This window comes from Bos taurus, chromosome 3 (genome assembly GCF_002263795.3).
Source record: "Bos taurus isolate L1 Dominette 01449 registration number 42190680 breed Hereford chromosome 3, ARS-UCD2.0, whole genome shotgun sequence".
NCBI lineage: Eukaryota > Metazoa > Chordata > Mammalia > Artiodactyla > Bovidae > Bos > Bos taurus.
The window spans coordinates 43,361,182-43,374,904 of record NC_037330.1 but is presented as its reverse complement, the minus strand read 5'-3'; the positions used below and the strand labels follow the sequence as shown (position 1 = coordinate 43,374,904).

Genomic DNA, 13,723 nt, shown 5'->3' with positions numbered 1-13,723 from the left:
CACATACTCATCATCATTAGCCGATACAAGGCTAATAATTTATTTCATTTTATTACCCATTCCCCTTAGAGATATTCCAATGGGGTTTTGTATACTAATGTACTCTTATGGAATACACATTTCTTTAAGCACAAATAGTCTTTTTAACTTTTCAATTTTGAAAGAATTGGAGACTCATACAAAATTACAAAAATGATACATGAGTATCCTGAACTCTTCATCCATCTTCTCCCAATGAGGACATCTTATGTAACTGTAGTGCAATATCATGACCAGGAGATAGATATCAGTATAATACTGTTAATTCACCTATAGAACATATTCCATTTTTACCAGTTTTACATTAACTCATTTGTGTGTGTGTGTGTGTGTGTGTGTACTTCTGTGCAATTTGATCCCGTGTATAACTTCATGTATATACACACACACACACATATATATATATATGTGTGTATGTATGTATGTAACCTATACTATATATATATATATATATATGTATATATGTGTGTGTGTGTGTACTTCTGTGCAATTTGATCCTGTGTATAACTTCATGTATATATACACACACACATATATATGTGTGTGTGTGTGTAGTATGTAACCTATACTATATATATAGTATAGGTTACATACTACATATAACTTATGTACATATATATATATTATAGGTTATATATATATATATATATATATATCAGATCAGATCAGATCAGTCGCTCAGTCGTGTCTGACTCTGCGACCCCATGAATCACAGCACGCCAGGCCTCCCTGTCCATCACCAACTCCTGGAGTTCACTGAGACTCACGTCCATCGAGTCAGTGATGCCATCCAGCCATCTCATCCTCTGTCGTCCCCTTCTCCTCTTGCCCCCAATCCCTCCCAGCATCAGAGTCTTTTCCAATGAGTCAACTCTTCTCATGAGCTGGCCAAAGTACTGGAGTTTCAGCTTTAGCATCATTCCTTCCAAAGAAATCCCAGGGCTGATCTCCTTCAGAATGGACTGGTTGGATCTCCTTGCAGTCCAAGGGACTCTCAAGAGTCTTCTCTAACACCACAGTTCAAAGGCATCAATTCCTCGGCGCTCTGCATTCTTTATACAACTCTCACATCCATACGTGACTACTGGAAAAACCATAGCTTTGACTAGATGGATCTTTGTTTTTATGTAATGTCTCTGCTTTTTAATATGCTATCTAGGTTGGTCATAACTTTTCTTTCAAGGAGCAAGTGTCTTTTAATTTCATGGCTGCAGTCACCATCTGCAGTGATTTTGGAGCCCAAAAATGTAAGGTCTGTCACTGTTTCCACTGTTTCCCCATCTATTTGCCATGAAGTGATGGGACAACATGGCATGATCTTAGTTTTCTGGATGTTGAGTTTCAAGCCAACTTTTTCACTCTCCTCTTTCACTTTCATCAAGAGGCTCTTTAGTTCTTCTTTGCTGTCTGCCATAAGGGTGGTGTCATCTGCATATCTGAGGTTGTTGATATTTCTCCCGGCAATCTTGATTCCAGCTTGTGCTTCATCCAGTCCAGTGTTTCTCATGATGTACTCTGCATATAAGTTAAATAAGCAGGGTGACAATATACAGCCTTGATGGACTCCTTTCCCTGTTTGAAACCACTGTGTTGTTCCATGTCCAGTTCTAAAGTTGCTTCCTGGCCTGCATACAGATTTCTCAAGAGGCAGGTCAGGTGGTCTGGTATACATCTCTTGAAGAATTTTCCATAGTTTGTTGTGATCCAAACAGTCAAAGGCTTTGGCATAGTCAATAAAGTAGAAGTAGATGTTTTTCTGGAACTCTCTTGCTTTTTCAATGATCCAACGGATGTTGGCAAATTGATCTCTGGTTCCTCTGCCTTTTCTAAATCCAGCTTGAACATCTGTAAGTTCATCCCAATAATGTGGTCATGTGGTATATACATGATTTGTTTTATAAGAAATTGCCAGACTGTTTTCTGAATTGAAGAAAGTAGGGAAAACCACTAGACCATTCAGGTATGGCCTAAATCAAATCCCTTACAATTATACAGTGGAAGTGACAAATAGATTCAAGGGATTAGATCTGATAGACAGAGTGCCTAAAGAACTATGGACATAGATTTGTAACATTGTACAGGAGACATGGATCAAGACCATCCCCCAAAAAAAAGAAATGCAAAAAGGCAAAATGGTTGTCTGAGGAGGCCTTACAAATAACTGTGAAAAGAAGAGAAGTGAAAAGCAAAGGAGAAAAGAAAAGATATACCCATTTGAATGCAGAGTTCCAAAGAATAGCAAGGAGAGATAAGAAAGCCTTCCTCAGGGATCAGTGCAAAGAAATAGAGGAAAACAATAGAATAGGAAAGACTAGAGATATTCTCAAGAAAATTAGAGATACCAAGGGAATATTTCATGCAAAGATGTGCACAATAAAGGACAGAAATGGTATGGACCTAACAGAAGCAGAAGATATTAAGAAGAAGTGGCAAGAATACACAGAAGAACTGTATAAAAAAGATTTTCACGACCCATATAATCATGATGGTCACCTAGAGCCAGACATCCTGGAATGTGAAGTCAAGTGGGCTTTAGGAAACATCACTGCGAACAAAGCTAGTAGAGGTGATGAAATTCCAGTTGAGCTATTTCAGATCCTAAAGATGATGCTGTAAAAGTGCTACACTCAATATGCCAGCAACTTTGGAAAACTCAGCAGTGGCCACAGGACTGGGAAAGATCAGTTTTCATTCCAATCCCAAAGAAAGGCAATGCCAAAGAATGCTCAAACTACTGCACAATTGCACTCATCTCACATGCTAGTAAAGTAATACTCAAAATTATCCAAGTCAGGCTTCAACAGCATATGAACCGTGAACTTCCAGATGTTCAAGCTGGATTTAGATCAAGTTACCAGATCAAATCAATGAGAGATCGCATTGCCAACATCTGTTGGATCATCGAAAAGCAAGAGAGTTCCAGAAAAACATCTACTTTATTGACTATGACGAAGTCTTAGACTGTGTGGACCACAACAAACTATGGAAAATTCTTCAAGAGATGGGATACCAGACCACCTGACCTGCCTCTTGAGAAATCTGTATGCCGGTCAGGAAGCAACTTTAGAACTGGACATGGAACAACACAGTGGTTTCAAACAGGGAAAGGAGTCCATCAAGGCTGTATGTTGTCACCCTGCTTATTTAACTTATATGCAGAGTACATCATGAGAAACACTGGACTGGGTGAAGCACATGCTGGAATCAAGATTGCCGGGAGAAATATTAATAACCTCAGATATGCAGATGATACCACCCTTACGGCAGAAAGTGAAGAGGAACTAAAAAGCTTCTTGATGAAAGTGAAAGAGGAGAGTGAAAAAGTTGGCTTGAAACTCAACATTCAGAAAACTAAGATCATGGCGTCTGGTTCCATCACTTCATGGCAAATAGATGGGGAAACAATGGAAACAGTGGCAGACTTTATTTTGGGGGGCTCCAAAATCACTGCAGATGGTGACTGCAGCCATGAAATTAAAAGACACGTGCTCCTTGGAAGGAAAGTTATGACCAACCTAGACAGCATATTAAAAAGCAGAGACATTACATAAAAACAAAGATCCATGTAGTCTAGGCTATGGTTTTTCCAGTAGTCATGTATGGATGTGAGAGTTGGACTAAAGAAAGCTGAGCACCGAAGAATTGATGCTTTTAAACTGTAGTGTTGGAGAAGACTCTTGAGAGTCCTTGGACTGCAAGGAAATCCAGCCAGCCCATCCTAAAGGAAATCAGTCCTGAATATTCATTGGAAGGACTGATGCTGAAGCTGAAACTCCTATACTTCGGCCACCTGATGGGAAGAACTGACTCATTGGGAAAGACCCTGATGCTGGGAAAGATTGAAGGCAGGAGGAGAAGGGGACAACAGAGGATGAGATGGTTGGATGGCATCACTGACTCAATGGACGTGAGCTTTAGTAAACTCCTGGATTTGGTGATGGACAGGGAGGCCTGGCATGCTGTAGTCCATGGGGTCACAAAGAGTCAGACATGACTGAGTGACTGAACTGAACTGAGACTGTTTTCTAAAGTGGTTGTAACATTTTGCACTCCCACCAGCAAACTGGACAGATCATTTCTCCACATCCTTGCCAGAATTTGGTAGGGGTTTTTTTGTTTATTTTTAGCTATTCTGGTGGACATGTTCAGTTCAGTTCAGTAGCTCAGTTGTGTCCGACTCTTTGCGACCCCATGAATCGCAGCACGCCAGGCCTCCCTGTCCATCACCAACTCCTGGAGTTCACTCAGACTCACATCCATCAAGTCGGTGATGCCATCCAGCCATCTCATCCTCTGTTGTCCCCTTCTCCTCCTGCCCCCAATCCCTCCCAGCATCAGAGTCTTTTCCAATGAGTCAACTCTTCGCATGAGGTGGCCAAAGTACTGGAGTTTCAGCTTTAGCATCATTCTTTCCAAAGAAATCGACCGCTATATATTGTGTTTTGGATTTGCATTTTCCTATTAATAGTATTGAACATCTGTTCATATGCTTATTTTCCATCCCTACCCCTTTTTTGATGATAAAACTGTTTTATCCCTTTTCTAATTGGATTGCTTGGATTTTTTTACTATTGAGTGTATGTGGTAAAATACATGTTTACCATTTTTATCATAAAATACATCATTTTAGCCTTCTTTAAGTGTATAGTGCAGTGACTCTAAATATATTCACACTGTTTTCAACCATTACTGCTATCCATCTCCAGAACTTTTTGTCATCCCAAACTGAAACTCCCACCCAGTTAACAGTAATTCCTCATTCTTTCCTCCCCTCAGTTCCTGGAAATTGCTAATCTGTTTTCTGTCTCTGTGAATTTGATTATTCTTGGTACCTCAAATAAATGGAATTACATGATTTTTGTCCTTTTATGTCTGGCTTATTTCAGTTAACATTGGTATATCAGAGCTATATCTACTGTACTTTTATGCCCTTTGTTTAAACACTACCACATTCTTTTCCAGAATTACTGCACCAGTCTCTATTCCCATTACCAACCAAAGTGTCTTCTTATGTAGCCCAAAGCCCAACATCATTTGGCATTATCTAATGCTGAATATGGTTATAAAACCATATGTAGTTGTTTTTACTTATAATTCTCCTGTTATTAAATTTGAATATTTTCTCATATGTTTATTGCGTCTTTGGAAAGTTTCCTTTTCTATAAACTGTTTGTTCCTATTCTATACCTTTATTCATCTTTCTTTTAGCATTCTGATATTTTTCATGTTGTTTACCAGGAGTTTTTTGTTTACTCTAAGTACTTGTCCATCATTAATTTTAGAATTATACAGACCTTTTCCCAACTTATCTGTCATATCCTTCACCATATTTTATTTCAGAAATCCTACCCAACCTTCATATCACAAATATAATCTCTCACATTGACTTTTATTAACTGTGTGTGGTTTTGCGTTCTACAGATATTTTTTAAAGAAACTATTTATTCCACTTTAATCCATTCTATTTTTGTTCCTGTGATTCTTGTTTTTATGACCTATAGCTGTATTAATTTTTCACGTCTGTACTCATTTCCTTGTTAAAATCTATACTGACCCCTAACAAATTAAGTAACTTAGTGTATGCACCTCTCCCCCAATCCCTGTTTGATATTATCTAGGTGAAATTTCAGTTTAAATTGTTGTGACTATTCTTCTTTTTCTTTTCCTTGGTTATTGCTATTTTTAGGCAACAATAAACTTTGATGTATAATTTGATCATGTTTTCATCCCCTGTCTGTTACTATATCCTCCAACATTTATTTCTTTCCTTATTAGAATTAGTCAAATGAGCTTATTTATTTATGTTAGTATATGAAAACCTCAGAACAATTCCTACTACTACAGCGTCTTGCTGTAGTTATTTTTATTGTTGCTATGTTAGTATTTTTATTGTTGCTATATGAGTATTTTTAAAGTTGTAATTTGCATGTCAGACACAATTTACCAACCGAACAACAACAGCAGTTTACATGTCAAACCCACCAAGGCCTTGAATGACTGGCAGTATTTTTATTATGCCCTCATATTTAAATGACAGATTAGACATAAATGCTTTTTTCCTTCAGTGCTTTAGAAAATATTATTCTATTGATGTCTTACTTCCAGTATAGCTATTGAAAGTTTTATGGACCTATACTTCATTCTATTAGAAGTGATTGCTCTTTCTTTTTTGAAGTTTTAGAACCATCTGTTTGTCTTAATTTGGGATTTTACTCTAACTTTTCTTATCTGCTTCCTGTGGTCCTCTATGAGCCCTTTTGATCTGAGATTTACTATTTCTTTTCACTTTCTGAGGCTACTTTTGTCTGGGTATCTTCTTGTTTATTTCTATCCCCACAGCTTTTCTTCTGTTGTCTGCCTTTAACCACTCCTGCTGCCTCTGGAGAATTTTTCCATCTTGTCTTCCATCTCACTAATTTCACTCTTAGCTCTATCCATCTACTATTTAGTCCCTTTATTATCACTTTACTGTTTTCCTTATTTCAACTATTAAAAATTCCAGGCCTAACATCTCCACTTAGTCATTTTTAATGTCTTTTGTTCCTACTTCATGTTAATAGTCTCTTGCTTATGTTTGAGGATATTTGTTTTGCTTATTGCGTGCTATTGATACAGTAATTCTGTTTCATGTGAAATATGTTACTCAACTCCTCTCTCATCTAGTCTTTAGACTCCTCTGCTATTGAAGGTTTGTCTTTTCCCAATAAGCTCATATTCCCTTGATTATCAGTTCTCTGTAGCAGTCTTCTTAAGTTGTAAAACAACAGCTTTAAGAGCCAAGGTAAAATAGAAGTCCAAAGAGGCAGGTCATGTCTCACCTGTTTTCGTTAGTTTCTCCCAAACATTATGTGAGTTCCTCACATCAGTACCTCACACGTACTTCTCTGTAGTTTCTCCAGGGTTGATTATGGAAAGGGCACCAGTAGCCTGGAATACTTTGGCAGCTCATCAGGAAGTGCAAAGACAGATTTTCTATTCACTTTATGCATTTGAAACAGCCTGTTCACTCATAGTCATTTTGACTTGTGTACCTTTTTGTGTGCATTCTTATGACTTTGTGGCCAAATCTCAGAGATTTAGTCACTAAACATTGACTGTCCAGTTCTTTAGTATCAAGTAAATTAAAAAGCTCTTTGCCTTTGTGTATCACTTGACAAACATTTTCCAAAAACTAGTACCTCTATTCCTAGTTCATGATAGAGGAAATAGGAACAGGAGGTAAAAGGAGCCTGCCCAAGGAGGTGCATCAACCATCCATTAATAAACATAAGGGAAGCATTCAATCTCACCAGTACTCAAACAAATTTATATTAAAGTAGATCATTGTATATATATATACACCACATCTTCTTTATCCATTCATCTGTTGGTGGGCATTTAGGTTGTTTTCATGTCTTAGCTATTGTAAATAGTGCTGCTATGAATATTAGGGTATCTTCTTGAATTGAATATATGTATCTTCTTGAATTACAGTTTTCATCTTTTCTGGATATATGTCCAGGAGTGAAATTACTGGATCATATGGTAGTTCTATTTTTAGTTTTTTAAGGAATTTTCATACTGAAATGAGCCAGTGAACAGTTTTGAACATAAATGACATGACCTATCTTGTGTATTAAAAATATAGTGGCTGCACCAATTTACTTTCCCACCAATATTGTACATGGGTACCCTTTTATCCACATCCTCTCCAACATTTGTTATTTGTAGACTTTTTGATGATAGCCGTTCTGACTGGTATAACATGATACTTCATTGTAGTTTTGAGTTGCACATCTTCAACTTTTAAGGTATTACCAAATTGATCTCCAGAGTGGTTTTCCTAATTTATTATATTCCTTTTAAATTTTATAAATGATTTATTTTTTTTAGGTTTTAATATTACTGCAGGGGTTGATGAAGAAACAGGATTTGTTTATGGAGGAAATCGCTTCAATTGCGGTACCTGGATGGATAAAATGGGAGAAAGTGACAGAGCTAGAAACAAAGGAATCCCAGCCACTCCAAGGTAGTGTTTGTTTATAGTGTTTATATAATGATATCATTTGTAAAGTGATGCACTTGTGGAATCTTTTATTCTATTAACCATGAAGTGTTCTTCTTAAATCAGTCAACATTTTCCTTCCTTCCTCCCACTTCCCCTTCCCCATACTCCTTTCTCTCCCCCAATATACACATACACAATCCTCTTGATATGTAATCAGGTAAAGCTATCTGTTCTCTTCTGGATGTTCTCATGGATTGATTCCCTACAAGCACCTCAAAGCAAAGTTTTATGATTCATTATCCCCATGGTTAAGACATTTCTTTATAACCTGAAGTATTTTCACTGTTATAAATATTTCATTATTATTATCTCTTGTAAATACAGAAAACAACCAGTTGTCCTGTCTTTTATGAAATCCTTTCACTTTCTAAATATTTTCCCCTTAATTTTTTAATCTTTTATCTCATCATTTCTTTTTATTATTTTAAGCTCTTACTACAGTATCAAGTCTAAGAAACTATTTTCTTATCCAGATTTTATCTTCAATCAGAAATGTCAAAAAAAATTGTTGAATAGAAGTTGTCATTATTTATTTTGCATGTTCTTTTTAAAAACCTATTTATTTTGACGAATTATTAGATCTTGAACTTCCCTTTCATTTTCCTTAAAAATGAGCTTTGAAATTATGATGCTTACCTTCTCTGACTTTCTTTAGTCCTATATCCTATATTTTCTATCTTTTCTCTGGAATTCTGTCTCAATATTCTTTGATTCCTACTTCTGCCTTTTTCCAGAAGCTATCTCCTTTTACTCCATAATCTGTATTCTACTTCATAGAATTTTTTAAAAATAAGATGCTAAGCAATCCAAAAGTAATAAAAGGAGAAATTTCTTATATATGCCACACACTTTCTATAAAGTAAGGATTTTTATAGTCATTTTTATATTAGTTATATAATTCTTGAAAATTATTTTTTGAATGCCCTTTAAATAGTGCTTAAATTATTCATTGTCACAGAATAAAATTTATTTTTAATTTTAGAGATGGATCTGCTGTGGAAATTGTGGGCCTGAGTAAATCTGCTGTTCGTTGGTTGCTGGAATTATCCCAAAAAAATATTTTTCCTTATCATTATGTTACAGTGAAAAGACACGGTAAGCTATTTCTTTTGTTTCCAAAGAAAGTCCAATGACTGTCTCTATGCTTAATCTACATAATCATCATGTGACTCAATGAACTAGTATTAGAAAACCCTTAAGATTAAAAGGAAAGACAAACCATTAATTTACTAGTATGAAAATTGTAACAAACCTGATTACTAACTATATTTTTATAGCAACTTTGAACTGACATATGAATAGCATCATACTTATTTTTTTTCCTTGATATGACTATGATCGGGTCAAGTTTTGGTGAACAATTATGAAATCTTTACATCTTTTTTTTTCTGAAACAGTGCTGTGCATTAGAAATATAATTTAAGCCACATATGTAATTTAAAATTTTCTAGTACCTACATTTTAAAAAGTTAAAAGAAACAGGTGAAATTAATTAATGATTATATTTTCATTAACTTAGTATATATCAAATATTATTTCAACATGTAATCACTATGAAATTATTCATGACTGTTTTACATTCTTTTGAGGGGTACTGTGTCTTAGAAATACAGTATGTATTTTACATTTCTAGCACCTCTCAATTCAGACTAGCCTCCTTTCAAGTGCTAAATAAAGATAATTTTATCAATAGTAAGAGTGACCCAAACAAATGATCTGGGATCATTTATTGGAGTCTAATCCTTTTTCAATAATACAGTGAAAGATAATTTTTAATTTCTGGCTAGTGTCCTTCAAATGACCCTGACACTTTCCAAAAAAGTGTATAATTTATTGACTAAATATTACTCTTCAGCTTTAACTAAATGTTTGAGTTTCTCTGAATGCTTAAAACTGCCAGGTCTTTTATAATGTTTCAGGAAAGCTGGTGAGAGTCTCATATGATGAATGGAACAGAAAAATACAAGAGAACTTTGAAAAGTTATTTTATGTGTCAGAAGACCCTTCAGATGTCAGTGAAAAGCATCCTAACCTGGTGCACAAGCGGGGCATATACAAAGACAGCTATGGAGCATCAAGCCCTTGGTGTGACTACCAGCTCAGGCCTAATTTTACCATAGCAATGGTTGTGGTGAGTGATTTGCTTTGTTACTTTCAAATTTCAAAAATGTTATGATAGGGTTTATTTAGTTCTTGATTCTCATTTGTTCTCAAATTCATTGAATTTGTTTAAAAATGAGTTATTTACTAGCTAGTTTTATATGGTCTTTTCTCACATCCATGTACTAACCAGGCCCAACCCTACTTAGCTTCCGAGATCAGAGGAGATCAGGTGCATTCAGAGTGGTATGGTCATAGACCATATGGTCTTTTCTAATGAATAAAGCATAACACCCTTAACTATAACATTTGATGTAAAAAAATAGAAAATAATGGGTGATGACTAACGAAGTTCTTCTCAATGTTTTTACATCATAACATATAGAAAATGATGATTTTAAAAAAAGGAAAATGATGATATTTGTACAACACACTGGGTGAAATGGATTAGGTTGCTGCCAGATCCACCCGCTTCAGTGAGCCCCAGACCCCACCCAGCTGTGGGGAAAGCTGAGGGCGTCTGTTTCTCAGCACACCTGTGCCACGCCTCGGCTCACTAGTTGGAAACATCTGGACTAATGCACTAATATGAGTAGCTTCAATTCACATTCTGCCTTTTGCTGTTGTTGTATTGCTCTAATTAGTTCTGTCTACTCAAGAATGCTTGACTCTCCTTTTTTATCTATACTTTAGTCTAAAAATAAAGTACAGTAAAACAGAGAAGGTATGTGTTCAACATCTGTGTCCGGATGTTCCCACCTTGTCAAAAAGAGTATTAAATATTGTATTATTAATTACAGTAGAATAAAAAATACAAAAGTACATAAAGGTAGCTTTGGTTCAGTGTGCATTGATTTTATTTAACATTTAAATTTAATGTGGATTTTTAGTCACTTAGTCATCTTTCTCTCCTCCTCTATATCACAAGCAAATGTGCTCATGCTATTCCAGTGCATATCCTTCTGTGTTTCATTATGACACTAAAAGCAAAAAATGAGTTCCAGGTGAACTTAAAGGAAGATAATGTAAATCTTATGTTCTGCCTTCATTGGTGCTGTGGCAACTTCCTTTTGGAACTAGTAAACTTTCTTAAAGTGACACAAGAAAACAATCACCCCAAACAGCTTTCCTAACCTCTAAGGCCAAGATCAGTGCTTCTGAGTCAGCCTGATAGAATTAGGTCTGATTAGACATCTACACTCGATCTTCTGGACCTGCACTGTATTTTTAAAGTTTTCATTATTTTCCAGGTTTATAGTTTTTTTTTTTTTTCTAATGTGTGTAGACACTAATTCTGTGATCTCAAAAAGTTTGTATATTTGTTAACACTCATTAGGCCCCTGAGCTCTTTACTACCCAAAAAGCATGGAAGGCCTTGGAGATTGCAGAAAAAAAATTGCTTGGTCCTCTTGGCATGAAAACTTTGGATCCAGAGTAAGTTATAAGTATTAAGAATGTAGTTCATATTATATTTAATGTATAATTATACTTAATTATATTAATATTGGCATGAAAACTGTGAATTCAGAGTAAGTCAAAATATGGGTGTTAAGAATGTTGTTGCTATTTTATTTCATCAAGTCATAATTTTTGCTTATCAATTAAATTTCTAAAGTTGCATTCAAACTGAATTTTGAAAAATACCTTCTATATCTTCATTAAGGGGCTCCCCTACTGGCTCAGTGGTAAACAACCCACCTGCCAGTGCAGGAGATGTGAGCCCCGATCCCTGGGTCAGGAAGATCCCCTGAGAAGGACACCAACCCACTCTAGTAGTCCCATGGACAGAGGAGCCTAGGGGGCTACAGTCCATGGGGTAACAAAGAGTCAGACACAACTTAGCAACTAAACACCAACAACATCTTCAGTAATCATTAATGTTCAAAGTGGGCTTGTCCTAAATTCAATAATCAATAAAATAATTTTAACTTTATAAAACTAAGGTGTCATATGAATATTTTCTAATGCCTATTTTTTCTGATCATAAAAGTCATATATGATTATTATGAACATTGGAAGCATAGATGTATTGTTTCCTCAGAGACAATATTTTAGAAGTTGTTACTCCTAGTAGTTCCTCCTATAATTCTAAATAGTATGTGTTTGTAGCTATTTCTTGATTCCTTTAAATATTAGATGTTATTTGCTTACTTCTTGTGATGACAGATCACATCACTTCTTTTGATGACAGATTTAACTGTGTCGTTACCTCGCCCTGAACCCTTTCCATTTTCTCTAAATAATTACATCACTGTTTTTATTTAAGCCAATAAATAATTTTGTTTCTATGATTAAATGTTTATCTCATTTTTCATTTCTTTTCTTTTCCAATTTTTGTTTTTTCTTGAGTTTATAATGATGTTTATATTTTCCTTCTACTGTTTTGCTTTAAAATTTGATGCCCATCATCATTTGCTTTCTGTTTCATATGTGAGCGATCCCCATTTTGTTGTAGCCTTACCTTTGTAGATTTTTCCTAACGTATTGTTTACTCATTTTACTCTTGAGATGCAAGATTTTATATGTGTGAACTTATCTGCATTCTAAAGTATTCTCAATGTTTTCAGAGGTGGTAAGAACCACTGATCAGAACTAAAACCCACAGAAAAAACATACTTATGTGATAAGGTCTATCTATCTCACTAAAAGAAAAAATGGAATAATTTAATTAAAGAGAGTATAGATAACTATCTTGTATTAAATATTGCAGTGTTTGTAACTTTGTTTAGTTTGTAAATATGTGTAAATTATATTAAGTTGCTATTTATAATCTGGTAATCTACCAATTTTACTTAATTTTAAAATAACTTAATGGAGAAGTTTAAAAAACAGCCTTTCCAATATATAATAATTGGTAAAACTTGATCATTAATGTTCACTAATTCAAATTATTATGTGTATATTTTAATTGTTATAAGTATAGGGGCTTCCCTTGTGGCTCAGACAGTAAGGAATCCGCTTGCAATGCAGGAAACCCAGATTCGATCCCTGGGTCGAGAAGATAATGCTGAAGAAGGGAATGGTTACCCATTCCAGTATTCTTGCCTGGAGAATTCCATAGACAGAGGAGCCTGGCGGGCTACAGTCCATGGGGTCGCAAAGAGTCGACTACAACTAAGCAACTAAGCACAAGTGAAATAATTAACTTTAACCAATATTTAGTGTCTCTTTGGTAGTAAGATATCTGAATATTTTATATTTTTTGTATTAGGTATTAAGCATTTGTTAATCATCCCCTAACACATTCTGAACTCAGTATATACTAATTTAGGGTTAGGTGGATGATGAGCTTTAGTCTATAGGTTGGAAGATAAAATAATTTTATTATTTCTTACCTTTTCCATTAGGAGATTTTTCTAATGCTTTTTATATAATGTCTGATCTTTTTTTAACCTAAATTTCAATCATTTTGCAGTGATATGGTTTACTGTGGAACTTATGACAATGCCTTAGACAATGACAACTATAATCTTGCTAAAGGTTTCAATTACCACCAAGGACCTGTAAGAATTTCTTTTTATTTCTTTGAGTTTTCAA

The 13,723-nt window shown here is 35.1% G+C and overlaps 1 protein-coding gene across 5 annotated transcripts in view; it reads left to right on the top strand.

The window, feature by feature from the left end:
• Positions 1-13,723, top strand: part of AGL (amylo-alpha-1, 6-glucosidase, 4-alpha-glucanotransferase) — a 101,607-nt gene that overhangs the window by 78,216 nt on the left and 9,668 nt on the right. For all 5 annotated transcript variants that reach the window (XM_005204115.5, XM_059884476.1, XM_005204113.5 and 2 more), the window contains 5 exons: positions 7,912-8,047; positions 9,069-9,181; positions 10,006-10,217; positions 11,523-11,620; positions 13,602-13,689. In XM_005204115.5, the coding sequence (XP_005204172.1) occupies positions 7,912-8,047; positions 9,069-9,181; positions 10,006-10,217; positions 11,523-11,620; positions 13,602-13,689 (647 nt within the window). The remainder of the gene's footprint in view (positions 1-7,911; positions 8,048-9,068; positions 9,182-10,005; positions 10,218-11,522; positions 11,621-13,601; positions 13,690-13,723) is intronic.